Genomic DNA, 11947 nt, shown 5'->3' with positions numbered 1-11947 from the left:
AGAACATCCAAACTCCACACAGGCGGGGACAGGGATTGAACGCGGGTCCTCAGAACTGTGAGGCTGACGCTCTAACCAGTCGGCCACCGTGCCGCGGCACGAACATCACAATTTAAAAATTCATCCAATTCTGTGAAAGGAAACACAGGACGCGCAAATCAAATAAGTCGATTAACCTAACATGTCAAGTGCACACATCTATTTCAAATTGAATATCACACATAAACACAGAAGCATGTACTAATTTATTCCTAGATAAGCAAACATCAAGATGAGAGAGCTGCAATTTCAAAGTCACACAATCCTGCCACTAGTTTCACAATTCCTTTCAACAGCAGTATCAATAAACGCTATAAAAAATACACATTGAAGTGAGGTTTAGAACACTTAACCTGTGAAGTCATTATACCAAGTCAGTGAAATATTTTCAATTAATGTCCTTTGCTAAAAGCTGAGGGTTTTTTCCACTGATCCTCCCAGGTGCGACAAAGCTATGGCGAGCCTGGCTTTCAGTTCGGGGTAGTCCGGCTGCTCTGTGTACTGCAGATCCGCCACTGTGGTCACATAGCTCTGAATTGCACCTAAGAACAACAACAACAACAACAACAAAACCCTTTCATCTTCAATCGCTTACTTGTGATGGTTCAAAAAAATTTACTTACTGGAAACTTTATTCCTCCCGAAGCAGTGACTCAACAATGCCGGAATGTCGTCCATGTACCTAAAATAATAACATTGAATGCATTTGATGAGAGAATGCAGACAGTAACTGCAGTACTGGCGTGACCTATAACCTGTATAACGCAATTGAAAAAAAAATGTTTTGAGAGAAGTACAAAATAAACAACTGAGTGTGCACACCCTCTTATCAGTAGGATTTAACATGTTAAAATTGGCATGAGCACACACCTGCCATCATTTCAAGTGCCTCTGATTAACAACGAAGTTCTGGTGTTCTATTAGGCTTTTCCTGACATTTTATTTTTGCTTTCTAGCAGAAGCCTGAAGAGTTTGTGCTAACCACACTGACTCTATTAAATGTTGCTATTTTGAACTTTAAAGGGCCTCATATCATACATCATACCTACAGTAAAGTACGGTGGTGACAGCAACATTTTTTAAGGTTGTTTTTATTCAGCTGGAATTGGGGCCATAGACACGGAGGAAGGAATAATGAAAAGTCTGAAAAAGCAGTTAAGCGTTAGCACAAAACCTTCGGGCTTCCACTAGAAAGCAAATACCATGATAGGCTAAGGCCGAATGTTATTGTATGTTAACCAGAGGAACTTTAAATGGTGGCAGGTGTGTGTTGCCTCATATTTAACACGAGTTTTAACGTGATTGGTTAATAGTGAATACAGCCATATGATATCCCAATTATAAGTGTATACACTTGTGCAACCGCGTTATTTTAGTTTTACTTCCCCTTTAAAAAAAGAAACATCTTTTAAACTAATGTTGGAAAACTGTCACCTCTGTTTGAGGTCAGCCACCTGGTCGGGATCAGTGAGGCCGCTCCATGGCAGCGCCCCCGTGTGCCACTGCAGCATGCAGTAGCCAAGAGACTGCAGATCACTACGTCGCGACGGGGCTGAAAGAGCACGCGTTAAAACCTCATACCGGCTGACGGTTCTTGTTTTACAGCAGTGGTTTTAATTTTTTTTTATGTGGTTTTATTCCATTTTCCAGTGGTGCACCTCTCCCTCCTATGGGGGAGAATCCTAAGAGTTGAACTCACCTGCTCCTTTATGAGAATCCACGCTGATGAACTCGAGTGACCCTTCGTGCGGCTCTTGGATGCCTTGGCGATACCCCACGTGGCGTCCGCTGGGACAGAAGCGGGAGGCGTGGTAGTATCCGACCAAATATACCTGAACACACACACACACACACACACACACAGTGAGAAGCCACATCGAACCCACGCAGGCCCAACGTGTCAGCGTGAGCCCTCCCGACCTGTGTGGGGCGTCCCGCTTGGATGTAGATGTTTTCGCCGTTGATGTCAGCGTGAACGTACTCGTTGGAATGGATGTAGTGCAGCACGTCCAGCTGCGAGGAGACAACGTGTCAGCTAAAAGCGTCACGAGAGCGAGACATAAACGGGCAAGGACGCTGGCTCACTATTCTGCAGGCAAGATGAAGAACCGTCTTCTCGGGAAGAAGATTGTTGTCCATGACGGACTGGAGGGAGTGACCCATGGCGGGAAAAACCAAGAACCTAAAAATCGTAACGACAAAATCGTTGGCTGCACTCTGTGAAGTTAATGCTGGGGTAAAAGGATGGTAACTAATAAATGTTCAAAAGTTCATTTTTGCACCTGTAAGAATCCGTGTGACCGAAGCCGATACAGGAAGGAATTCCGAGGAAGTCCAAGTCATGCTGCTTGATCCACTTGGCCACTACGAAGATGCGGCGGAAGCGTTATACCATGACGGGATACGACACACAATCTTAAATAAAACACTGTAACACGGTGATTGAGAAACTTCAGTAAATGTTTATACTTTTAATAATGTACACCGGGGGTGTCAAACTCATTTTTGTCACAGGCCACATCGCAGTTACGGTTCCACTTGGAGGGCCATTAAGGCTGCAAACCCATAGGAATGTATGATTGCCTCATATTATTACATATACACAAGTTCATGGATAATTACGTTTGAAATCAAAAGCCAGTAAAAACTGTTCAACTACAGTATGAATCAATTTTATTTTAAAAGTGGGGGTGATGACAAAAAATGCTTGCAATATCTCAATATTTTAAAAAGTGGAGACAATTTGGAATTTGGTATTTTAGCAAGAAACACAAAGTCGATGCGCACTCTCGCGGGCCACATAAAATAACGTGGCGGGCCGGATCTGGCCCCCGGGCCACCAGTTTGACGTGCGATGTACAGCATGCCTACATTTATTTAAGTACAGTTCAGTTGTATTTAACTGAAGTACAATACATTTCCATGGAATCTTGAAGAAGTTGGTTTTTAAACATTTATTTAGGTACAAATTGTATTTGACTTTTATTTGCTATACTCAGAGGTGGGCAGAGGAGCCACAAACTGCACTCAAGTAAGAGTACTGTTACTTTAGAATAATGGCTCATGTGAAAATTAAAACCAGTCCTCCAAATAAGTATTTAGTGAAAAGAATAACTACTCAAGAGTAACTCCTGACTAACGTCTGATTTATTTTCTTATTCAATGCATGAAAATAATACGGCGCACATTCAGATATTGCCCTACAATATCACTTTAATTGAAACAGTAAAATTGAATCTTTACAAAAGAGCCCAAATTAAGGCACATTCTGCCGGAACTCTTTCATTAACTTTCTTTGTTTGTTTAAACTCATGAAACAGCACATTAGCCGTTCCTTTCTCTGGTGCTTTTACCAGGTTTCATTTTAAAAACTTTGCTTTTGTGTGCCGCCGCATAGACGTTGTAAGCCTGCCTGGCTCCATTTGATTGGTCAGATGGAGTCAAACGTCCCCTAGTAGTTCTGTTGGATTGGTGAAACAGACTCACGTGTCAGTGCCCAAGGCAGAAATCTCTCTGACAAACCAAAACATATAAATTGCAGAAGCAATAATAAATGTAATCCGTCTTTTTTTGTATTTTTGTTTCGCTACTTTTATTTGTAATAATCTATTAAATCATAAGTAAAAGGTATGCTGTATTAAATCTATTGTGACAAACACAATTCATCCCAAAAATGACTTCAGTAAATGTTCCGGAGTAAATGTGGTGGCTTCATTATTACCCACCTTTGGGAATACTGTATGCTTCTGTATTTTACTCTTCTGTCAAATAGACTTTGTTTTGGAATTAGCAGATTAAATGCTCACCAGATAAAGGCTTTGCAGCCCTCTGCAGAAAGTTCTGCTCCTTGTAGATTTTCCCACGTTCAGCACCCTGCAATTCAAATGTGCACCGATTCATTGAACCAGATAAATATTATTGCGGTTGTACAACTGTACTACGTCACACACACAGCTGCCCTTTTTTTTTTTTTTGAAATCTTAGTTAGCAACATGAGAGGCGGGGAGGCATTCTCAAAAAATATACAGTTTGCGCCACCATTTGTATTCAAATATCAGTTGTTTAAAAGTTATAACACCGCAACACTAATTCTATTAATACTATTCCTTAGCCCGTCTGTGCCTTTTTGCATTGTTTGTTAGCATTAAGCTAAGAGCACTTAAAGCGTTGTGTTTGTTCTCAATATGTAATTCTCTTTGCTTTATGTTTAGTTTGACACTCAACGTCAACTGGGAGTGGCAATAAACAGCTTGAATTGTTCACTATCTTCCAAACTGCTGCCTGTTGTGAAGTGAGATACGGTAGCTCGTACCTTGAAAAACTCGAAAGTCGGGTCATTTGCATCTCAAGGCACCACTGTACAGTTTTTATGTCTCAAAAAGTATTGTCTGTCAATTGACTGTGTCTTGCCGTACTAGAGCAGCTCCAACCACCGTAGACAAATTCCTTGTGTGTGTTTTGACATACTTGACAAAAAAAGATGGTTCTGATTCTGATTCTAGAGGGGCCAGGGCAATCCGCTTCTTCCTCGACAGTCACACCACGTGGTTAGTGCTTCAATTTCAAAAAATGACAAGAGTACAGTATATGTGGCACCCCAAAACGCAGTTTTTCCGTTGCAGAGTTGATTATGCGTGCGAGAGTCAATCGCCAAGTGCGCGCTGGGTAGTCGCCGACTGCATTTTTACCACGATTGTTCAGCTGAGAACTAAATAAAGTGGACACCCCGTATACTCGCGGTTCGGCACCAGTGGATTGCATTAGCCGCAGATTATTTCCGTTTTTTTATTTCTATTTTGTTTTTCTTTTTTCTTTTTGGGGGAGAATCAAGCCCCAAAATGCTTTTTGGCAGTTTATCCTCATTTATTCAAGAATTTTGGGGTTGAAAAAATATCTAGATATTTTTCCCCCCAATGCAATTGTAATGGGCGTCAATTATCTGTAGATTTTCGCTATTTGAGGTCCGACCCGGACCCTATCCCCCATGAAGAGTGGGGGTCCACTGTATTACACTCACCATCTTAAGGATATAAGCAGATTCCTTCGAGGAGGACCATGACCCTTTATGCACAACTAGGAACAAAAAAATAATTTACAGTACTTGTTAATATAGACGCTGGAATTGGGGTTTCATTTGCTCATTGATGTCACACATGAAACATCACCTTCATACACGAGCTCTGTCAGGCTCTGACTGAGCAGCTTGACCAGTGTCCACTTTCTACCCGTCGTGTCCGTCAGCTCCTGGCCGTCCTCTAGCCGCTCCACGGCGGGCGCCTTCTTCGCCTTGCTTTGTCCTCTGGCTGCACATTCATTCACACTAGGGCTGTGACTATTGAATCTTTTTATAATCAATTCTCCTATTGATTATTGATTATTTTTTTACGACTAAAATGCATTGTATTCTTATTTATGAGGGATGGACTTCAATCCTTAAACTGCATATAGTGGTACTGAGTGTATGGTATAAATTTGGTGGATAGAATTTGAGACAGCAAAATGCTGAATGGTTAGCAATCGCGATTAGCATTAGTGCGGTAGCGATGACCATTTTAGGTAAAAAACAAAACAAAACAGGAACTACCATTCAGCTCACGCATACATAAAGTTATATGTACATTGCACATTAAGAAAAATCAAGAGCTAGACCAAACATTCTTGTTTCTTATTTGGAATTATCCCATTTTTGTTGTTGCCACAGCTGCTGTCTTGGATGTCACTGAATTGTGAATCTGTACCTAATGTTGTGGTCGTTGCGAGTGTTTTGCTCACCTTTGAAAGGAGATTTGGAGGCTGGCGAGGAAAGAGAAGAGAAGACAGTCCGAGGCGAGCTGTCCACAGTGGATTCCTCTGCGCTCCTCATCGTTTCATCTGTCATTTTCTCTCCTTCCTCCACAGGCTGCAAGAGCGTACCTTTGCCCCTTCCTGTACATAACGTTGATGGATGAGAGACATCATTGCTGGAGATTTTTTTAACGGTTGGTATACAAATACAGTAGCACCTTGACTTACAAGTGACTCAACATTACGTTTTTTGTGTCTTGAGTTGTGAGCAAAATTTTGAGTTAGGACTTGGTGGTGGCAGTGAACTTCAAGCAGCAGATAGCGAACAGTTCTTCAAAAAAGAGGCCAACTGCATAGTTCTAGCTGTTTATTGCTATTCTAGTTGAAGTTTAACCATTACACGAAGAGAATTACAGAGAATTTAACCACACCACACAACTTACAAAAGGGCCCATAGAGGGGCTAACAAAACTAGCATTGATGTTCCGGTAATGAATATTTGAACACAGGCATCGCAGCAACACATGTAGACAGACAAAATAACAATGCTAACAGGCATATATTCTTCATTTTCTGTGAAAAACGACCACGATTACTGCAGCTGAGTCGGTTAGTTGTGAAACTCTTCTTTAATGTCTGTATTATACTGCCCCCTTCTGGCCAATCATGAAAGCATGATGCACACACTGTTTAATTATTTATGTTCTATTCAATTATGTCATTACTCTATGTTTTTTTTAAGTACAATATTGTGTAGGACTATTTTTCTTATTAAAAACACCCTACATCTTTTTTTGTGTGTTTTTTTTTCTGGGGCTGGAACGGATTAATGGAATTTGTATTCATTTCTATGAGGAAAGATGATTAGAGACGCCACGTGTGTTTTGGGTTAAAGCATGGTCGCAGAACAAATTACACTCATAGGTCAAGGCACCACTGTAGTAGTGTCTCTGGGGGGCCGGCTCACCCATCAAGTGGGTAGTTAATTGTTTGTGAGCTGTGTGTTTGTGCCTGTGAGCAAGCTGTTCAGATTTTGGCCTGTCATAGTGTTGTGTTTGGTGATGTGTCCCTTGCATGCGCCACATGCACAGATCCTCACACTCATTGACAAGTACAGTAATGGAAAACAAAATTATTAGACCACCGTTGTTCCTTAATTATTAATGCCGGTTCAACTAAAGGTACATTTGTTCAGACAAATATAATGATGACAAAAAAAATTCTCAAAAGGGTTTAAGAGCTGATTTCTAGTCATTTTAATTTTTGTATTTTACAATAACCAGAATTACTGGGAATACAATTAAACTTAGGCATGTCAAAAAGGACAAAGCATTATGGAATCAGCTGATTTTTTGTCATTTTCATTGTGTTCTTCATGTTACATACATTTGTGGTACCAGGCATTAAAATGAACAAGAAATTGAAGAACCAAGGGTGGTCGAATATTGTTTTCCATGACTGTACAGTATAATTGTTGGCTTGAAGATGAAGTGCCCCCGCACCTTTTACTGTCTTCATAGTATGCTGCATTATTTTGGAATCAAATATAGGCTCCGGCCTTTGTGTGTGGAGTTGGTGGAGTGTCTGGGTTTTCTCTGGGTACCCTGGCTTCCTCCAACATTCCAAAAATACACGTTGGGCTCATTGAAGACTCTTAATCGTCCTCAGGTGTGAATGTGAGTGTGAATGGCTGTTTGTCTATATGTGCCTTGCGATTGGCTGGTGATCAGTACCCTGCCAGCTAAAGTCAAAAGGGGACAGGCTCCAGCACATCCGCGATGCTAATGACAAAAAGCGCTGTAGAAAATGGATTACTGGCTGTTATTGTTGTTTTTCTACAAGCTTACCAGATCTGGGGGATTTTAAGAGGGGTGGGCGAGAGGCCTCATCAGTTGCCGCCTTCTTTATACGTTTGACTGGAGTTTGCTTTGGTGAAGAAGACACATTGTTACCTATATAAAAAATAAATAAATAAATAAATAAATAAAAACACCAATGAAAATCATGATTTTATTTATCTGGATATATGTTCAATTGTTGCCTAATAACCTCAGTCATTTTTTACATGCAGTCACATTATCAATAGAAAATACCAATGTGCATTATAAAAAACAAAATGATGTCCGTGTAGATTCTCAGTCATCCAGGTAATGGTAATCCGCAAAGGTTCAATCCAGGCAACTGGACTCTTCCCGTTTGTTGAATCTGTTGTGTTTTTGCTCATTTTTCAAAAAGTTTTCAATATGACTGAGGCAACTATGCTTTTAGGCCAACAAAATGATGAATACTTCAGAGCCTGTGTTTTAACATCTAATGCGTAGACACTTCAGAAAATTAGCAGGCACGCATAAACTACGCTCAATCTGCGGCTTAGTACGCAAAGCTGTGGCATAGAGGACTCCAGCGTGGTGCTGGAAATCCGACGTATGATTTTTTTTTTTGGGACGAGATAGTGCTGTAGAGTCCAACTAATTAAGGAAGAAGAACAAATTCTCTTGAAAGCAGACACATGAAACCAATCGAGGTCTCTAAACCAATCAGAGTTAGTGAAGGTGGGACCCTCCCTCTGTTGGCCGCATGCGTGTCTGTGTGCGGAAAACTAGAAATGACAGTGCAGGATATCAATAAGGTTTGGCGAGCTAGTGATACATAAGCATATGGAAACAAATAAAGAAGCTAAAATGTAATTTTAAAAGAAGAAATAACATAATAACTAGGTCATTAGGGTACCTTGTGTCACAGGAGGAGGATCTTCTTTGATGTTTAATTTGACTTCCCTCTCCAGCCGAAGGGAGTTACGAGTTTTCCGCAGAGCGGGACGAGGAGAAACTAAACTTCCATGCACTGTAGAAGAAGAAGAAAGTTGATAGGTTTGCAATAAATTGCCCCGCTAAAGGTAACCATTTGATCTTTGACAAGGCAAAGGTTTTGATAAAGGTCTTGTCTTGGATCATATTAGAGTGTGCAATTGTACCTAATGTTATCCATCCATCCATCCATTTTATGAGTCGCTTCTCCTCACTAGGGCCGTGGGCCAGCTGGAGCCTATCCCAGCTATCATCGGGCAGGAGGCGGGGTACACCCGGAACTAGTTGCCAGCCAATCGCAGGGCACATACAAACAAACAACCATTCACACTCACATTCACACCTACGGGCAATTTAGAGTTGTCAATTAACCTACCATGCATGTTTTTGGGATGTGGGAGGAAACCGGAGTGCCTGGAGAAAACCCACGCAGGCACGGGGAGAACATGCAAACTCCACACAGGCGGGGCTGGGGATTGAACCCCGGTCCGCAGAACTGTGAGGCAGACGCTCTAACCAGTCGTACACCATTCCACCCCTAATGTTATGTATTTTCAAAATATAATCTTACAGTCTGTGGCTTCATGACACATGCTGGAAGCTTGACTTGCTTTAATGGCTTCATCCCCTTTAGGGGGAGAGAAATTTGGAGACGGTGCGATGACCTCAAGTGCAGATGCATCGGTGGCACAAGGAATTTTCTCCCCGCACGAAGGACAGAATTTAAAACCGGACTGCAGCTTTGTGCCGCACTGAGGGCAGAAACGGAAAGTCATTCTGCAAGAGAAAGTACACATGGAGTCACAAGCACACAATGTAGTGCCTCTTAGGCTAAATATGAACACAGATAAATAAGACATCACAATCAGATTGTATTGAATGAACTGGTAAATATCATGTTACTACAGCTTTCCTATCTAATTCGACAGGAGAGTATGTGAATGGAAAGCCATTAGAGCATTTATTCAATATAATTGATATCCAGCTTAAGGTTAACATTCGTGAGACCTTGTAACACTTCTGTGTCACATGAAACCGGGAAGGAAAAAGCACAGATTGGCCATTTTCACTCACTTCTGTTGCCAGCAGTTTAGACGTCAGTAGCTGTGTGATGAGCTGACTACTTTATATTGAACTAAATTGTCATTTCTTCAGTATTGTACCATTAAAAGATATAATCAAATATTTCCCAAAATTTTAAGACACTTTATATCTAAGACATTATTGTAAACCCAGTTCAGCTAACACATTGATTTGTTAGTTATTACATGGATTCCCTCTGTATGTACTAACAACTGTCATGGAAGTCAGCAACAAAAATAATTTTAAAAAATTTTTAAACTATTTTTTTAAAATTATATTTTGATGTGTGTGTTTATCTGTGGTCTACATTAAAAGTTAAATTAAAGTATCCCTCGGGCACTTCGCAAAAGCATCAACAGGATTGACACCCTCGGCTACCATAAAAGGCCAATTAATAAATAGTACAAAATAGGACAAAATGCTTGAAACGGCAACAAATAATGCAGACCAATGTAATACATCCACTGGCTCGTGTCTGTGTCCGTCGCTGTGAACATTTAGTAGCTAAGTGAGCTATTCGAACAGATATAACCGCCTGACTCCTAAATGTGTTGCAGATAAGCGCGGAGTTAGCGTGTAGTAGTAAAAAAAAAAAGGTTTGTACCTATAACTTGCAAATATGAAACCAGACGTTGTCAACGATATCAAGTCGGACTGTTATACCTTTCCAATCCTCCCTCCATGATAAGGATGTTTGTGTTTATGTACTTCTTCGTCGCCGGAATCATATTGCGGCCACTAACAGCATGCAAAGTAAATGTTGCCCCTATCGGGAGATAAGAGAACTACACTTGACCGTTGAAAGCCTGCCATAGATAGATAGATGGATAGATTCAAGTAGGACCAAAATGTAAAACTGTATTTATTGAATGTGTAATCAGTATGGATAAAATATGGATTATTATTGTATGTGTAATGCTTTTTAATTCACTAAACGACGGTGCCTGTCGTGGCGGCAATCCCCGAACCCGTTGGGGGAAATCAGCGGTGAAGGATGCCGTAAAGGTGAAGGAGTCCTAACGGGCCTTTTTGGCCTGTGGGACTCCTGAGGCAGCTGATGGGTACCGACCGGCTGGCCAAGCGTAATGCAGCTTTGCTGGTTGCTGAGGCAAAAACTCAGATGTGGGAGGAGTTCGGTGAGGCCAAGGAGAGCGATTTCCGAACGGCTTTGAGGAATTTCTGATCCACCATCCGACGTCTTAGGAGGTGGAAGCAGTGCACCATCAACACTGTGTATAGTGGGGATGGGGCGCTGCTGACCTCGACTCGGGACGTTGTGAGTCGGTGGGGAGAATACTTCGAAGACCTCCTCAATTCCACCGGCACGCCTTCGCATGAGGAAGCAGAGTCTGGGGTCTCTGAGGCGGGCTCTCCTATCTCTGGGGTTGAGTCACCGAAGTGGTTAAAAAGCTCCTCGGTGGAAAGGCCCCGGCCGGGGGTGGATGAGATTCGCCCAGAGTTCTTAAAGGCTCTGGATGTCGTGGGGCTGTCCTGGTTGACACGCCTCTGCAACATCACGTGGACATCGGGGACAGTGCCTTTGGATTGGCAGACTGGGGTGGTGGTCTCCCTTTTTAAAAAGGCGGCCGGAGGGTGTGTTCCAACTACAGTGGGATCACACTCCTCAGCCTTCCTAGTAAGGTCTATTCAGGTGTGCTGGAGAGGAGGGCCCGTCGGGAAGTCAAATCTCAGATTCAGGAGGAGCAGTGTGGTTTTCGTCCTGGCCATGGAACAGTGGACCAGCTCTACACCCTCGGCAGGGTCCTCGAGGGTGCATGGGAGTTCGCCCAACTAGTCTACATGTCTTTTGTGGACTTGGAGAAGACATTCGACCGTGTCCCTCGGGGAGTCCAACTCTCTCTGGAGCGGTTCACAGCCGAGTGTGAAGCAGCTGGGATGAGAATCAGCACCTCCAAATCTGAGACCAGGGTCCTCAGTCGGAAAAGGGTGAGTGCCCTCTCTGGGTCGGGGATGAGATGCTGCCCCAAGTCCTCCACTTTAAATATCTTAGGGTCTTGTTCACGAGTGAGGAATGAATGGAACGGGAGATCGACAGGCAGATCGACAGGCGGATCGGTGCAGTGTCTGCAGTGATGCAGACTTTGTATCGGTCCGTTGTGGTGAAGAAGGAGCCGAAGGTCTCGATTTACTGGTCAATCTACGTTCCTACCCTCCCCTATGGTCACGAGCTGTGGGTCGTGGACGCCTCCCTGGTGAGGTGTTCCGGGCACGCC

At 42.5% G+C, this 11947-nt stretch overlaps 1 protein-coding gene across 3 annotated transcripts; it reads right to left on the bottom strand.

The window, feature by feature from the left end:
- Positions 1-232: 232 nt before the first annotated feature.
- On the bottom strand, positions 233-10442 carry vrk3 (VRK serine/threonine kinase 3). Of its 3 annotated transcripts, none has more exons than XM_061665430.1 (15): positions 10318-10442; positions 9202-9407; positions 8554-8667; positions 7671-7775; positions 5812-5964; positions 5205-5342; positions 5057-5112; positions 3846-3912; positions 2322-2403; positions 2125-2221; positions 1960-2052; positions 1739-1871; positions 1474-1591; positions 663-721; positions 233-581 (listed from the first exon to the last, which is right to left on the bottom strand). In XM_061665430.1, exons 2-15 carry the CDS (start codon positions 9404-9406, stop codon positions 445-447), a joined length of 1557 nt encoding a protein of 518 aa, XP_061521414.1. In that variant the 5' UTR covers position 9407; positions 10318-10442; the 3' UTR covers positions 233-444. The 3 variants fall into 3 exon arrangements, with proteins under 3 accessions (XP_061521414.1, XP_061521405.1, XP_061521424.1); XM_061665421.1 differs by having other exon boundaries at positions 10377-10422; XM_061665440.1 differs by lacking the exons at positions 9202-9407; positions 10318-10442 and adding an exon at positions 8798-9143.
- Positions 10443-11947: the final 1505 nt, after the last annotated feature.

This window comes from Phycodurus eques, chromosome 2, assembly GCF_024500275.1.
Source record: "Phycodurus eques isolate BA_2022a chromosome 2, UOR_Pequ_1.1, whole genome shotgun sequence".
Taxonomy (NCBI): domain Eukaryota; kingdom Metazoa; phylum Chordata; class Actinopteri; order Syngnathiformes; family Syngnathidae; genus Phycodurus; species Phycodurus eques.
This window is presented reverse-complemented; position numbering and strand designations above follow the sequence as displayed.